Source organism: Anguilla anguilla, chromosome 8, assembly GCF_013347855.1.
Source record: "Anguilla anguilla isolate fAngAng1 chromosome 8, fAngAng1.pri, whole genome shotgun sequence".
Classification (NCBI taxonomy): Eukaryota; Metazoa; Chordata; class Actinopteri; order Anguilliformes; family Anguillidae; genus Anguilla; species Anguilla anguilla.
This window is the reverse complement of record NC_049208.1, coordinates 2749043-2766542: the sequence shown is the minus strand read 5'-3', so window position 1 is coordinate 2766542 and position 17500 is coordinate 2749043. Positions and strand designations below refer to the sequence as shown.

General features: G+C 50.0%; 1 protein-coding gene across 1 annotated transcript in view; it reads left to right on the top strand.

Annotated features, from left to right (window-relative positions):
- The window catches only part of LOC118233444 (zinc finger E-box-binding homeobox 1-like), a 58709-nt gene that overhangs the window by 25039 nt on the left and 16170 nt on the right, over nt 1-17500 (top strand). The window contains exons 2-3 of the mRNA XM_035429231.1: nt 12848-13063; nt 15044-15088. Of these exons, the coding sequence (XP_035285122.1) occupies nt 12848-13063; nt 15044-15088 (261 nt within the window). The remainder of the gene's footprint in view (nt 1-12847; nt 13064-15043; nt 15089-17500) is intronic.

Genomic DNA, 17500 nt, shown 5'->3' with positions numbered 1-17500 from the left:
AGCCCAAAATTTCCATATTGTGTGCACACATTTCTTTCAGTATGCCATCTATTTTGATTATGGGCAAAAATCAAACAGATGACCGTTAAGTTAAATTCATGATGAAAGGAGCACACACACATTGCACCTGAAAAATTTTGCCTGGGCTGATGGCTTACTGAGCAGAGGACCGGGATGTCCTAATTTTACCGTATCTTTGACCGAATTAATTCTTTCGTTCAGGTTTTAATGGACCGGGGATCTTAAAATCAAATCCGGGAGCATCCCCTGCGATTGCTGGTTTTTTAAGCGCTTAACTGAAGTCACTGATTGGCTGGAGAGTTGGCACACCTAAACTTGCTGCTGATTGAAAGGAAATTCACAAAACTCGGCACAGACTGCGGCCCTCCAGGACTGGAGTTAAACCTGCACACACAGCGCCCCCTCCAGGACTGGAGTTTGAGCCCCCTGGGAGAGAGTATTTCTGCTCATTTTGAGGGATGATCCACATAATGAATTCGTTTTTTTTTTTTTAAGACGTTTTACTGAATTCTCAATCTTCAGCAGCAGTTTGAAAGTGCCCTGCAGTCTCATTCACCACATACTGTCATCAGCTACATTTTCATAAGAACAGCTGTACTTACTGTACTGACGCAGTTATAATAATTAACGTATAAATGACCAGGTTCATAAAGGGTTAAAGGTCATCAAATAGGCTAATTATTTTATGCCGCGTAAGTTTAGCCATGCGGGGGCTAAAGAGTGAGGTACAGGTAGTCCAATCACAACCAAGTGTGCTGCTCCCGTCCCCTCTGCTTGGCTCCGCCCCCCAGGTGATCCGATTGGCCGCATTTAGTTGGGCGGGCTGAACATGGCCTGAGGAGGGAGGACCTCAGTGACCTCACAGCTCTAGGATGTATAATGTGCATTGTGTGTGTGTGTTTTACATTTGTGTGTGTGGTGTGTGTGTGTGTTTTACGTGTGTGTGTGTGTGGTGTGTGTGTATGTGTGTGTGTGTGTTTTACGTGTGTGTGTGTGGTGTGTGTGTGTATGATTTCACTGTGATGAAGGGTACAGGGTGTGGTTCTAGCCTGTAGCTCTGGCTCACTGCAGCCCTCTACAGGCTAAAGAAGGTATCGATCATGAGAGAACCTGTGTCCTGTCTGTTAGGCATATATTACATTACATTGTATCCCAGCCCCCACCCCCCCCTCTCTCCCTCTATCTCTCCCCTCTCCCCCCCTTTCTATCTCCCTCTCCCCTCTCCCCTCTCCCCCTCTCTCTCCGTCCCCCCTCTCTCTCTCTCTCTCTCTCTCTCAGAATGCCTGTTTCTCAGCACCTGGCCCTGCACGGGGAGCAGCTGCATACAGATTACATGTCCTAATCCTTCTCCCTCTCACACATTTTCAGCCTCCCTCCCTCCCTCCTTCTCTCTTTCCAGCTCTCTGTTGCCCTCTCTCCCACCCACTCCCTCCTTCTCTCTTTCTAGCTCTCTGTTCTCTTTCTCCCTCTCTCTCCCACCCCCTCCCTCCTTCTCTCTTTCTAGCTGTCTGTCTCCCTCTCTCTCCCACCCCTCCCTCCTCCTCTCTTTCTAACACTCTATCTCTCTCTCTCCCACCCCTTCTCTCCCCTCCCCTCCCCTCTCCCTCTCTGTGTTTACCTTGTCCCGCGTGTCACTTCCTGTTATGGCCCATGGCTAATACAGGTTAGTAGTTTTTTGCGGTTGACACTACTAGCGTCCTCGGTGTGAGGTACACGAGAGCGTGTGCATGGAGAGGTTCCCACACAGCCACACACTGATCACGGCGCGCATTGATGAGGTCATTTTACTCACCACACAGCCACACACTGATCACGGCGCGCATTGATGAGGTCATTTTACTCACCACACAGCCACACACTGATCACGGCGTGCATTGATGAGGTCATTTTACTCACCACACAGCCACAGTAGGTTTATTGTAGTTTTATTATAACTCATCCAGAACGCAGCAGCGCGTCTGGTCTTCAACCTCCCCAGACATTCCCACGTTACCCCCCTGCTCACCACCCTCCACTGGCTCCCCGTGATGGCTCGCATCAAATTTAAAACATTAGTGCTTGCCTTCAAAGCAGCCAGGGGGTCAGCCCCTCCCTATCTACGTCAACTCATCAGACCCTACACCCCAGCTAGACCTCTCCGTTCTGCTGCCACATGTCGCCTGGTCCCTGCCCCGGCTCGCACCAGCACCCGGTCACGCCTCCTGTCTGTTCTAGCCCCACGGTGGTGGAATGACCTTCCTGTGCAAGTCAGAACAGCAGAGACCCTGGCCGTCTTCAAACGTAGACTGAAGACTCACCTCTTCAAGCTACATCTCACCTCATCACCCCCCACTACCCTCTTAACATTTTTTTTCTAAAAAAAAAAAAAAAAATAAAAAAAAAAATTAGGGTGTACAATTCACACTTATACCTAAGCAAAGTTATACCTATTGTAGCTCTCTTGCAGGAATGTTGTAAAGCACTTGTCTCTGAGTTTTGTAATGCACTTGTTGTAAGTCGCTCTGGATAAGAGCGTCTGCTAAGAACCTATAATGTAATGTAATGTAATGTATTTCACAGCTTCTGTGTTTGGGATCTGACCCCTCTGTAGCTGTGTTTGGGATCTGACCTCTCTGTAGCTGTGTTTGGGATCTGACCCCTCTGTAGTTGTGTTTGGGATCTGACACCTATGTAGCTGTGTTTGGGATCTGACCTCTCTGTAGCTGTGTTTGAGATCTGACCTCTCTGTAGCTGTGTTTGGGATCTGACCCCTCTGTACCTGTGTTTGGGATCTTACCTCTCTGTAGCTGTGTTTGGGATCTGACCCCTCTGTAGCTGTGTTTGGGATCTGACCTCTCTGTAGCTGTGTTTGGGATCTGACCTCTCTGTAGCTGTGTTTGGGATCTTACCTCTCTGTAGCTGTGTTTGGGATCTGACCCCTCTGTAGCTGTGTTTGGGATCTGACCTCTCTGTAGCTGTGTAGCTCTGTTTCGGATCTGACATGTCTTTGTTTGTGTTTGGGATCTGACCTCTTTATAGCTGTGTTTGGGATCTGACCCCTCTGGAGCTGTGTTTGGGATCTGACCCCTCTGTAGCTGTGTTTGAGATCTGACCCCTCTGGAGCTGTGTTTGGGATCTGACCCCTCTGGAGCTGTGTTTGGGATCTGACCTCTTTATAGCTGTGTTTGGGATCTGACCTCTTTATAGCTGTGTTTGGGATCAGACCTCTCTGTAGCTGTGGCTGGTGAAGGCGATGTTACTTCCTGCACAGGGGAAAGTCCCATGAATCACTACAGAGTTCAGGGGCTTTCCCTGTGGGTTGAGGTCTGTGTGTGAGTGTGTGTGCATGTGAGTGTGTGAGTGTGAGTGTGTGTGTGTGAATGTGTGCATGTGTGTCTGTGTGTTTGTGTGTGCGTGCATGTGTGTGTGATGAGTGTGTGTGTATGTGTGTGGGTGTGTGTGTGTGTGTATGTGTGTGCATGTGTGCATGTGAGTGTGTGTGTATGTGTGTGCATGTGATGCAGAGTGAGAGTGTAGCACACAGGCTGTGCTGGGGCAGTACCTCTCCTCTCTCTCCTCTCTGTGTTGTGATGCTGCTGCTTCTCTTCTGGGCCTCGCTCACCTTTCAGCGAGCACTCTCTCTCCCACAACTTCCCACAATGCATCACGGCGAAACACTGCCAGGTTTCACTGGGCTTTCGCAAGCGGAGAAACCTGGGTCTGTCCAGTCAGAGAGAACAGAAAACAGAGAACGGGAAGAGAAGCTTGTCTTATTTTAGAGAGCAGGTGATTACCAGGAGAAACCCGTGTCTTATTTCAGACAGGCATCGTGTGAGTGCAGACTGCAGCAGTGACCAGAGCAGCTCAGACACTACTGCTCATTCAGCATTAGAATCAGGGAAATAAAAGCCCAAACGTGCAGATGCGGATCCTGCATGTTGCGGTGGCTGTGTAGCCGTGTGACGGCCTGACCTTTGACCTCCCCCCCCACGGCGTGTACACGTATCGCTGGGTTAGCTGCGTGTGACGCAGTTTTCCTGCGAGCCAGACCCCAGAGCTCTCACACAGCTGAGCGCTGGGGGTGACAGGGCCGCTTTGTGTCTCAGAGTCATTAGCAGTTTCTCTGCGACTTTTCCCCCTTTCTTTCTCTCTTCCGCCCTTTTCACTCTTTCATTCTCCGCTCTGCTCCCTCTCTCTCTCTCCTCTCTCTCTCTCCCTCTCCCCTCTCCTCTCTCTCTCTCTCCCTCCCTCTCCTCTCTCTCTCTATCTCGCCCTCCATCTGCTGTTCCGCTGGTATGTCATGGGGTGAGGGGGTTGAATCGGGCCGTGGGGCGGGGGGGGGGGGGGTTTGGGGTGTACATGCACAGAAGGTCTTTGAGGTGCAGGAGATGGAGAGATTTCAGGGGTGGGATGTGAGGTTGAGTCTGTAATTAGGACTGTTAGTATCTTTGTTAGTGTTGTGGAAGTTATAACCAGGGTCTGTGGGTGGCAGTGTAGTATAATGGGTAAGGAACTGGTCTTGTAACCTAAAGGTCACAAGTTCAATTCACTGCCTTGAGAAAGGTACTTAACCTGCCTTGCTTCAGTATATACCCAGCTGTATAAATGGATGTAGTGTAAATGCCGTGTAGAATGTTGTGTAAGTCGCTCTGGATAAGAGCGTCTGCTAAATGCCTGTAATGTAATGAGTGTGTTGGTTATGACCAGGCTCTGTGTGTGAGTGCTGTGTGTTGGTTATGACCAGGCTCTGCGTGTGAGTGCTGTGTGTTGGTTATGACCAGGCTCTGTGTGTGAGTGCTGTGTGTTGGTTATGACCAGGCTCTGCGTGTGAGTGCTGTGTGTTGGTTATGACCAGGCTCTGTGTGTGAGTGCTGTGTGTTGGTTATGAACAGGCTCTGCGTGTGAGTGCTGTGTGTTGGTTATGACCAGGGTCTCTTTGAAGCGTTTGGAATAAAGAGCAGAAACTCTGTGAATAGCCGCAGATTCTGTGCCCCCCCCCGTAAAGCTGCTCCTCCAGCGAGCCAGCCTGGAGAACCACGTCCACACAGCCACTCATCACCGGCTTAATTATGAAGAGCATTTCGCTAATTAGCCGGTGCAGAGGGAGTCATTATGGCTCTTTCCTGCTGTCCGTTCCTTTAGGCCGAGTGTGGAACACAGCTGGAGCTGACGAACAGTGGCTCCGATTCAGACAGACAGACGGACAGGAACGCACTGATTCAGACAGACAGACGGACAGGAACACACTGATTCAGACAGACGGACGGACAGGAACACACTGATTCAGACAGACAGACGGACAGGAACACACTGATTCAGACAGACAGACGGACAGGAACGCACTGATTCAGACAGACAGACGGACAGGAACACACTGAATCAGACAGACAGACGGACAGGAACACACTGATTCAGACAGACGGACGGACAGGAGCGCACTGATTCAGACAGACGGACGGACAGGAGCGCACTGATTCAGACAGACAGACGGACAGGAACGCACTGATTCAGACAGACAGACGGACAGGAACGCACTGATTCAGACAGACAGACGGACAGGAACGCACTGATTCAGACAGACAGATGGACAGGAACGCACTGATTCAGACGGACAGGAACACACTGAATCAGACAGACAGACGGACAGGAACGCACTGATTCAGACAGACAGACGGACAGGAACGCACTGGTTCAGACAGACAGACGGACAGGAACACACTGATTCAGACAGACAGACGGACAGGAACGCACTGATTCAGACAGACAGACGGACAGGAACGCACTGATTCAGACAGACAGACGGACAGGAACGCACTGATTCAGACAGACAGACGGACAGGAACGCACTGATTCAGACAGACAGACGGACAGGAACACACTGAATCAGACAGACAGACGGACAGGAACACACTGATTCAGACAGACAGACAGACAGGAACGCACTGATTCAGAAAGACGAACAGATGGGAAGACGGACATGATCGCAGACGTATCTGAAAGTATCTTCATAATAGAACTTTTGTGAACTTCGGTGCTTCCCCTGCTAAGAAGAATTTCCTTAACTCACGCTAAATGAAAAAAAAGGTTGAACCCAGAGACCTGTATAAGCTTCATCAAACTTCAGAGCTGTCCCCTGATTGGTCACCGGTGGTTATGTAACAGACGTACGCCTGCTTCCCCTGCTGGTGATGCAAACCTGTGATTTTGTTTTTCTTCCCTGTTCAGCAGATGAAGTTTCGTGTTTTATTTTTATCGTGGTTCGGTAGACTCCACCCGTTTTCACTTGGGCTGCTGTTATTTTGTTTTATTTTTATTTTCTGTGGTGGTGCGCGTGGGGTTTTCCCGGGGAAGCCATGACACACTGCTCCCTCCATCTCCTCTGGATTACATCACAGAGCCGCACAGAGAGGGGCGGAGTCACGGAGAGAAGAAAGAAAGGCCGGCTGAACACTGTGTTCCAGAGCGATGCTGAACACTGTGTTCCAGAGCGATGCTGAACACTGTTCCAGAGTGATGCTGAACACTGTGTTCCACAGTGATGCTGAACACTGTGTTCCACAGTGATGCTGAACACTGTGTTCCAGAGTGATGCTGAACACTGTTCCAGAGTGATGCTGAACACTGTGTTCCATAGTGATGCTGAACACTGTGTTCCACAGTGATGCTGAACACTGTGTTCCAGAGTGATGCTGAACACTGTGTTCCAGAGTGATGCTGAACACTGTGTTCCACAGTGATGCTGAACACTGTTCCAGAGTGATGCTGAACACTGTGTTCCACAGTGATGCTGAACACTGTTCCAGAGTGATGCTGAACACTGTTCCAGAGTGATGCTGAACACTGTGTTCCAGAGTGATGCTGAACACTGTGTTCCAGAGTGATGCTGAACACTGTGTTCCACAGTGATGCTGAACACTGTTCCAGAGTGATGCTGAACACTGTGTTCCACAGTGATGCTGAACACTGTTCCAGAGTGATGCTGAACACTGTGTTCCAGAGTGATGCTGAACACTGTTCCAGAGTGATGCTGAACACTGTGTTCCAGAGTGATGCTGAACACTGTGTTCCAGAGTGATGCTGAACACTGTGTTCCAGAGTGATGCTGAACACTGTGTTCCAGAGTGATGCTGAACACTGTGTTCCAGAGCGATGCTGAACACTGTTTCAGAGCGATGCTGAACACTGTTTCAGAGCGATGCTGAACACTGTGTTCCACAGTGATGCTGAACACTGTGTTCCACAGTGATGCTGAACACTGTTTCAGAGTGATGCTGAACACTGTGTTCCAGAGTGATCCTGAACACTGTTTCAGAGCGATGCTGAACACTGTGTTCCAGAGCGATGCTGAACACTGTTCCAGAGTGATGCTGAACACTGGGTTCCAGAGTGATGCTGAACACTGTTCCAGAGTGATGCTGAACACTGTTCCAGAGTGATGCTGAATACTGGGTTCCAGAGTGATGCTGAACGCTGCGTTCCAGAGCGATAGCCAGCAGTGAATATTAGCGCGTTAGCCAGCAGTGAATGTTAGCGTGTTAGCCAGCAGTGAATATTAGCGCGTTAGCCAGCAGTGAATATTAGCGCATTAGCCAGCAGTGAATATTAGCGCATTAGACAGCAGTGAATGTTAGCGCATTAGCCAGCAGTGAATGTTAGCGCATTAGACAGCAGTGAATGTTAGCGCGTTAGCCAGCAGTGAATATTAAGGCATTAGCCAGTAATGAATGTTAGTGCGTTAGCCAGCAGTGAATATTAGCGCATTAGCCACCAGTGAACATTAGCGCATTAGCCACCAGTGAATATTAGCGCATTAGCCACCAGTGAACGTTAGCGCATTAGCCACCAGTGAACGTCAGCACATTAGATGGTGGTAAAGCAGCACTTGTCAGTCTGAGTGGCCTGACCTGACCCCACGGGAAGAGGAGAAGGAGGGCAGTGACTCAGCATTGCCTGTTCTCATTGGGCAACAGTGTAGCATAACGGTTAGGCAACTGGATCGGCGGTTGCAGGTTTTATTCCCAGGTGGTCAACCTGGGATAAAGCACTCAACAGAAATATCTGGGAAAATAAATGGATTTTATTTTGTTAAATATTTAAAAAGCAAGCTGTTTAGGTCACTCTGGAGCTAAATGCCTGGATGTACAGCACATGTTGTTCGCCCATTTATGGAACTAATAAAAACATCACATAAAAAAAACCAGTTACGGAGCACCGTGATGGAGAGGAGGAGGCCAGGGGCTGTTACTGTCAGTCCTGCTCGGGGGGGAGGGGGGGGGGGGGGGGGTTAAAGTGACCGAGCCTAAACGATCCAGCTTAACGTTATTTTGGCGCCCCTGTTTAATGCCTCACGTGGCTGTGTGTCCGTGCCAAGCAGCTGCTCTTCCGTTGCTAAAACTTTCACACTTCAGAGTCTGGAATCTCAGGGAGATTTCCCTTCCGCGCTATATCTCATCTGGAGTAACTAAGAATGGTCCCTTGCACGGTTACACCGTACGAACGCGGCCCAGATCGACGAGCCCGTCTGCACCGGAACCGCTGCAATCGAGCCTCTCGATGCGGCGTCCAATGGAAGACGAGAGGCGGCCGGAGGCTCGTGATTGGCCGTTCTCCGTGAAGGCGGGAATCGTGCGCCACGTCGTCGGCTCGCCCGAGTCGCCGTTTCTCACCGTTTCCTCGACGTTGCAAACGGCGGCCATTTTCATCAGGGATTTGCCCTTCCTCTTTTTTTTTACAGTGCTAATTACATCCTGATCTCAATTGTCCTTCGCCTCTCTTTCTCCTGCTCTCACTACTGCTATTAGTCTGTTATTGTTTTTTTTTCCCGTTCTGAATACTGCTCTTTATGTTCTGTGGCTGCTCTCGTGGGGGGGGGCGGGGGGGGGCGGGGGGGGGGGGGGGGGTAATAACAGCGTGTCTGGCTCTCTGAAAGGCTGCAGTTAGGCCGGGAGGATGACGTCCGTGGGTCAGCCCCCTCCTGTGAGAGGGCACTCGCACGCCCTCTGTGTTCAGCGCGCTCTGTGTTTAGCGTGGTTTGGCGTTCAGGCCTGACACGTGTGCCCTCCTCAGCTCGATAAGCGGGGCGCTCCGGCAACAATCGGGGAGAGGTCACGCCCCGAGATGAGAGATCTGAGGGAGAAAACCCTCTGAATACCGGCTCGTCCTGACGTTCTTTTTTTTTTCTGCCTACATTAATATCGCTTTTGTTGTAGGACAAAAGGATTTAGGCAAAAAAAAGGAGTTGGTATTTTTGCAGGATCGTGTGTGTGTGTGTGTGTGTGTGTCTATGTGCACACGTGTGTGTGTGTGTGTGTGTGTGCGCACGTGTGTGTGTCTATGTGCACACGTGTGTGTGTGTGTGTGTGTGCGCACGTGTGTGTGTCTATGTTCACACGTGTATGTGTGTGTGTGTGTGTGTCTATATGCACACGTGTATGTGTATGTGTGTGTTTGTCTATGTGCACACGTGTATGTGTGTGTGTGTGTGTGTGTGTGTGTCGTCCCAGTCCTGGTGATTTAGGTGATGTCCGCCTCGATGACGCAGTTTGCTTGTGAAGAGTTTTTTCTGGGAAACAACCCTGAAACGGGGCGTGTTGTGGTCCAGTTGTCTGGTGTTTTTGATTTATTTTGGGAGCAAGGCGGGGTGAACCTCGGTGCGTAACGGTGGGGGAACTCCCCTACGCGGCTTTGTTGTGGTTACTGTTACCGTGCGTAACTTCGGGCGATGTTTCCCGCGCCCCGCGGCCTGAAGGACGTGCGTCGCTAACGCTGTGTTTGTTTCACAGACTACACACATGTGACTACAAGTCCCATAATGCTTTGCTTCTAACAAGTCATTTGAAAGAATCACAGACAAGCATGTAAGTGTAAATGAAATCTGGTGGTGAGGGCGGGGGCGGGGGCGGGGGCGGGGGCGGGGGGGGGGGGGGATAAGGCAGTGTGGAGAAGGTCTCTGGGCCCAGTGTGTGCTGATCGACTGACCAATCACAGCACAGGTCCTCTGGTTGCGTGTGTGTGCGCTGATGAACTAACCAATCACAGCGCATGTGCTCTGGTCGCGTGTGTGCGTTAATGAGGGCAGCTGGCCGAACGTTGCCCCTAGGTTCTGACTGCTGAGCAGATGGTGTGCGTGGAGCTTCCTTCCACTTCCTGCTGAAGCCCCGCCCATTACAGCCCAGAGCCCAGAGCCCACTCCCGTTCATGCTCAGCTAAATGAAATCAGTCATGCAAACAGCTGCTACCGGGATCATAATACACCAGCTTGATTTTGGTCTGTCTGTCTGTCTGTCTGTCTCTCTCTCTCTCTCGGTGTAGCTGTTGTCCTGCATGGCCCATGTGCAGGACTTTGCGGGAGCTGAAGGAGGGATGAGCGGAGGATAGGAGGTGGGGGGAGGTGTGAGGAGGTGGGGGGAGGTGGGCGGAGGTGTAGCAGAGAGAGTCAGAGCCCTGCTGACTGCACGCTCCCCAGATCAATGCGCATTACAGACTGCAGCAGCCTGGCGTGTCCCCCCCCCAACGCTCACCCCCCCCTCAGACACGCCCCTCTGTCCTCAGAGAAATGGAGAGGAACGGGCAGAGAGGTAGAGAGAGAGAGAGAGAGAGAGAGAGAGAGAAAGGTGAGAGCGAGAGAGAGAGAGAGAGACAGAAAGAGAGAGAGAGAGAGAGACAGCCCCAGCATGATGGACGGTCTCCACATCCTCCCACAAATGTGTGTGTAAGTGTGTGTGTATATATGTATGCGTGTGTGTGTGTGTGTGTGAGTGTGTGTGAGTGTGTGTAAGTGTGTGTGTGCATATGTGTAAGTGTGTGTGTGTGTGTGTGTGTGAGTGTGTGTAAGTGTGTGTGTGCATATGTGTAAGTGTGTGTGTGCGTGTGTGTAAGTGTGTGTGTGTGTGTGTGTATATATATGTATGCGTGTGTGTGTGTGTGTATATATGTATGCGTGTGTGTGTGTGTGTGTGTGTGTGTAAGTGTGTGTGTGTGTGTGTGTGTGTATATATGTATGCGCGTGTGTGTGTGTGTGTGTGTGTGTGTGTGTGTAAGTGTGTGTGTGTGTGCATATGTGTAAGTGTGTGTGTGTGTGTAGGGTTAGTGTGTAATCAGAGGGCCTCTCTATTCTCCATGGACTCATTCCTCTCTCTCTTCCTGCCTCGGTCAGCAGCTGCAGTCAGTGCAGGTGTAGCTCCGCTGTGCTGCTCTCCTCCTATAAATCAATAACCCCCCCCCCCCACCACCGATAAACCCCCCGCCCCCCTCACCCCTCCCCCCGATACTCCCTACGGGCTCCCTGTGCTGGGTTCCCCCTTTATCTCCCAAATCCAGCCCCTGCACCCTGGGCACGTTCCTCAAAGTGACTCAGATTCCACCCCACACAGTACCCCGGGCCACACCCCACACAGAACCCCAGGCCACACCCCACACAGAACCCCAGGCCATACCCCACACAGTACCCCAGGCCACACCCCACACAGAACCCCAGGCCATACCCCACACAGAACCCCGGGCCACACCCCACACAGAACCCCAGGCCATACCCCACACAGTACCCCAGGCCACACCCCACACAGTACCCCAGGCCACACCCCTCTCCTCCCATTTGGACGCCTCCCTCCCCCTTTCCCCTTTTTACACTGTCACATTGTTACCTGCCAGCACAGCCAATCAGGAGGCCAGGCTTCACAGCGTCATCGGCAGGCACGTTCTTTCAGGGCGTGGCCTCTTAGGCAGCGGTCTGCGAGGCTGTGATGTCATGTCGCCAGATGTCCAATAGGCTGAGAACAGAAGAGAAGAACAGACAAGCTGTTTTGTTGATTGTACACTACATGGCCTAAAGTATGTGGACACCTGACATCCAACATCTCATCCAAAAATTATGGGCATTAATTATGGAGTTGATCCACCCTTTGCTGTTATAACAACCTCCACTCTTCTGGGAAGGCTTTACACTAGATGTTGGAGCATTGCTGGCTTCCGTTCAGCCAGAAGAGCACTGGTGAGGTCGGGCACTGATTGGGTGATTAGGCCTGGCTCACAGTTGGCTTTCCAAGTGATCTCAAAGGTGTTGGATGGGGTTGAGGTCAGGGCTGTGCAGGCTAGTCAAGTTCTTCCACACCGGTCTCAACAAAACCATTGCCGTATGGACCTCGCTGTGTGCCAGGAGGTATTGTCATTCTGAAACAGGAAAGGACATTATCTCTAACTGTTGGGGAAGCACAGACTCGTCTAGAATGTGATTGTATGCTGCAAGATTTTCCTTCACTGGAACAAAGGTGGTGAAATCAAAATCACACTGCAAACTCACAACGAACTCTCTGCAAACTCCTCTCCTCCAAATCTCCCCATAGCTTCTGCCATCCAGTTTCAATAAAAGCACTCAATTTTAGACCTAGCATGCTGAACATTAGTTTTTTTCTCAGAAAGAATCATTTTATCTGAGCAGGCAATGGAGTTTAATCAGGTAGCTCCTCCGTATCGAGCTTGACTTCGGCTCACAGAGTGCCTGAGAGAGCACACGCGTGGGATTGTCCTAAAATGGAGGACCGTCAGTGTAATGGTAAATGGACTGCATTTATATAGAGCTTTTATCCAAAGCGCTTTACAATTGATGCCTCTCATTCGCCAGAGCAGTTAGGGGTTTGGTGTCTTGCTCACGGACACTTCGACACGCCCAGAGCGGGGTTTGAACCGGCAACCCTCCGAATGCCAGACAATTGGTCTTACCTCCTGAGCTATGTCGCCCCACAGTGTGATGCTGAACCGGAGTGAAAGAGAGGGCGAGGCCCGCTTTTCCTTCTGATTACGGAGTGATTAAAGGTTTTAAATTTCTCTCTGTTTTTTCTTCCTCCGGCAGTAACGAACTACAACAATGGCGCGGAGGCGACCTCGGACTCGGACGACGAGGACAAGCTGCACATCGTGGAGGAGGACAGCCTGCCGGACGGGGGGGACGGGGGGGACACGGGGGACGAGGCGGAGTCGGACGGCAACGCGCCAGAGAGCCGCCCGGACGCCCGCGCCGCAGTATTAACAGCCAACGGAAAACAGCGCCACCCGCAGTGGGACAGTGGTACTGCATCTGCCTCTCTCTCTCTCTGTTTCACTCTGCCTCTCTCCCCCTCTCTCTCTATTTCTGTTCCGTTCTCTCTCCGTTTCACTTCATCACTCTCCCCCACTTTCACTGTTCATCTCTCTCTCCCTCCCTCTCCTTCATTCTTTCTGTTTGTTACTATTTATCTCTCTCTGTTTCACTCTGTCACTCCCTCTCTCTCTCCCTCCTTCACTCTTTCTGTCTTTCACTGTTCATCTCTCTCCGGTTCACTCTGTCACTCCTTTTTTCTCCCTTTCTTTCACTATTCATCTCTTTCCATTTCACAGTCTCCCTCTCCCCCTCTCTTTCAATCTGTCTCTCTCTCTCTCTCTCTTTCCACTCTGTGCCTCTCTGTTACTCCCTTGCTTTCTGTCTGTTTTCCTCTCTTCTTTATCTTTCTGTTTTGGTCTTTCTGTGTTTCTCTTTTTTTCTCTTTCTGTTTTGGTCTGCTCCTCGGTCCCTCCCTTTCCTCTCTCTTTCCCTCAGGCACACGTAAACACACTTTTTTTTGTTGTTGATATTTTTAGTTCACAGGCCATTTTCATTCCCACGTGTGGCGATATTAAAGCAAACAGACTCGAGCTTTCTGTAGGTATTTCAGTGTTTTAATAGCTGGTTTACTGCAGGCTTTCCCCTAATATCACTCACTGAGTCGGGCCAGTGAGTCACTGCTCACCCTGACTTATTTTTAGAAGGTCAAGGTTTAAACACAAATAAGAGTTCAGTGTGTCACCGTGGGAACCAGGAAATGTTGTTGTTGCGCGAGCTCTGAGAGTCAGAGGAACTGTGGGTAATGTCGGAGCCGAGTCCGGCTCAGCAGTTACAGCCTGGGGGGTGGGGGGGGGCGGGGGTTTGTGAGGGCACAGGTGTGGCGGTAGTTTCTCCTGGAGCGAGCACTCTCTCCCCCTCAGCGTCCTGTGTGTCCTGACAGGTGAGGGGCGGGGCCTGTGGCTGGGGGCGGGGCCTGTGGACGGCGCCGGTCTGAGCCTGAACGCCAATTTCTCGGCGTCCTCCCGCTGTAACTTTCACACAAAACTACTTGAGCGTCCGACGGGAATTAAAGAAGCGCACGACCTGACATCACTGCTTATTTATTAATTTATTTTTAATTCCGCATTTTGTAAAAAAAAAAAAAAAAGGCAGGATTCTTAGCGCTCTGCTAACTCATGAGAAGTCCGTATCGACCCTGCTAACGGTGCCAGTCAGGTCACCCGCTCGCGAACGCTTCCTCCAGAGTAATTAAGTGATCATCGCCTCCATCGCTGCGTAATTCCACAGTCTGCGCTGAAGGCAGGAAGTGACCATCTTTCTATACCCACCGAATTTGGAGATTCATCTTCAGCGTTTATAGTGCGGTGAGCTGCCGTTTAGATAAACCTTATCTGAGATCCTGACCTCCCTCAGCTCAGCTCAGCTTCTCCATGTGCAGCGGCCCAAGCCTTTAACAACCAGTAAACAGGACTGCAGGCTGCTCACAGTTAAATAAACAGATATCTTTTTGCCGATATTCACCAATGAGTACCTCCGTTCCACATTTAGGCCTACTGTGCCTCTCATGGGTACCGCTATTCCACATATACCCACAATTCCGTGTTCCCCACCTACTTAAACCCAATACATTCTACCTCATTTGTTAAAATCACTGCAGGCTTAACCAGTCATTATTTACCACATTCTCTTAGAAGATATTGTAGTGCTCACAATTCTGTTATACACCACATGCATAGTTAGGCTTGGAGTTGGCCTACGTAATAAGCAGATTATGGAACTCGAGAACATTAAGTCCATGTGTTGTGGTGTCACTGAATCTATCTACTGTGAATCTGAATTGCCATCAAAACTGTAAAAAAATCTCGTTTCTTCCACTTATTTCAGAAAAAAAACATTGTTGACTATAAGTTCTGTTAAAATTTGAAATTAGTCGAGGGTAATAAATATTTTTTCTCCTCTTTTTGACAGAAGACCTGGGGCCTGATGCTAAGAAGCAGAGAACGAGGTTTAAAGGTACGTTCATTTTACCCAGACAGGAAGTAGGCGGCTGGCATGAAAAGCATCATGGGACTTGTAGTCCCCCCCCCCCCCCCCCCCCCCCCCCCCCAGGTGGTAGTCAGTAATTGGGGCACAACAATTGTCACTGTGACTACTTGGGTCTTTACTTTTATGTTACTCATGCAAAATGGAATTCGTCACCGAAAGAAAAAGCAAACCTCATGTTGTGAAGTGCAAGGGTTGTCTTTTACAGCAGAGTAAGTGCAGAGTAAGTAAATACAATCATGTTTTAAAAGGGGTAAAGACAATTAAAACCAGACTGTTAGCCTAACCCAGTAGGTGGATGGTTTTTAGGCAACAACCAGCACAGGCACTCGCTGCACAAGCCTGTGGGTAAATACTGAGACAATGTTATTAATAATGTTATTATTATTATTATTATTATTATTATTATTATTATTGTAGTCTCATAATGGTGTTCTTTGGAAGTGAGGGAAATTACTGAACAATTTTTAAATCTTCCAGAAAGGGGGTGGGGCGGCCATCTTAAGTGATTCTTCTGTGAAATGGACAGATCTCAGGAATTTACTAAAATGGAAGCAATCGCCTCACAATGACCTCTACTCACAGCATTCACATGGAGAGCTCAGACTAATTAGCCTTTCATGGGAATTCTGGAAACCGGTTCGCTAGAGTTCAGAAGACCTTGGCAAGCTTTTGAGAGCCTCATGTTTGGGCGAATATTCAATTATTATTGAATGTTAAATCAATACATATTTTATTAAACAAGCCGAGAATGATGAGTGCGTGCGTGAGAAACGCATGAACCGTGTTCTTGTTTGGAATCAAACTTACAGATTTAATGAATGCCAAATGTCCTTTTTTAACTTGAAACGCCATGTTTGTCAGCTTGAATGAATCTATTGGCCGTCCTGTGACTTCAGTACTTGACCTGCCCCAATCAGAATTTTCCAATTAGGGAGTTTATTCAGAAGGGCAGTTTTTTAACAGATTGTTTTCCCAATGTTGCATTTTCCCCTGGAGAATAAAAGTTTCAAGGGGCCACGTGAAAACATAAAACTCCTGAAAACCCTGGAAGCGAGTGAGAGGGCAGACAGAGAGAGAGAAGAGAAGAACGGGGGAGTGGCGGAGGGGGGGTTGGTTATGTGAGGTAATAGGCCGAAACCTGCCGATCCTCCAGCCGCACCTGGCTTGGGCGGTACTGGGGGGGGGGGGGGGGGGGGGGGGGGGGGGGGGCGGGGCCCAACTGGCACGGGCTCCGCCGCTGCCGCTCAGAGCGTTCAGTTGCCACGGCAACAGTCGAACCCGCGCGCTTGGGCCGTTTCCCGGCTTGCGGGCCCCACCCTTCGGGCCGCCCAACGCCTGTCCCGGGATGGGCCGGGCCGAGCCTCGGCCGCCAGCGTGCACACGTCAGCGGAGCGCCCTGCCAAATAAGGCCCCGCCCAGCCCCGCCCACCTCTGTGACATCATTACATTGCATTACATTACAGGCATTTGGCAGACGCTCTTATCCAGAGCGACGTACAACAAAGTGTATAACCATAACCAGGAACAAGTGTGTCGAAAACCCTAGAGGGAAGTACCGTTCCAAGTGCAGGGAACGACCGCGTAGTTTAACTTGGAACATCAGATGATTGACACCCATGATTCCGTTAAGTTTCACCCACCAAACTTTCCTGGAATGGGAATATTTCAAGCACCAAATTGAAAAGCTGTGTGTACCAAAATAAATTTAAATAAATAAAAGTTTAGATTTTAAATGCATAGCTGTAAGCTTTTGCTGTTTTGCCCAGTGCTTTAGACACCAGGAAAAAAAAAATCCCACAGATTTTTACGAGCTTACAACTCTTCGAGAATACATCTCTCTTTTTGTAATTGGTACATTTGGGTTAGCAAGATTAGGTCCTGTCCAAAATTGCCAGGGGTCCGTTTTGAGATTCAGTGCATTGAGATTCTCCCAGCGTGTAAAGAGTTGAAGTGTGGGGGGGGCCAGGAGAGAGAGTCACACAGTTTATCTCTTCCAGGAAAAGAGCGCTCCTCTGCACTTTTCCTCCGCTCTCTCCATTTAAGGGCCTCAGCCTCTCTCTGCGTTTGAATGGTTCAACAAGAATATTCAACGTTTTGAGAAGAATATTTTTCCCCGCCTGTTTTTTTTTGGTTGGTGAAATGCTTAGGATTATAAACGTGCAGTCTTGCATGTGATTTTGTTTTGGTGGGGGCGGGTGGTGGGGGGGGGGGCGTTGTGGGGGGGTTGCCTTGCACATTTCTCCATATTCACAGTGTACAGGTGCAAGGGAACGCTGTGTGATTCATTAGCAGGTTAGGTTATGTGGAGGTGCTCGCATTCCTATGGGAGCGAGGACCGTTTGTTATAGGAAGGGCTGGGGGTTTTTTGGGGGCGGGGGG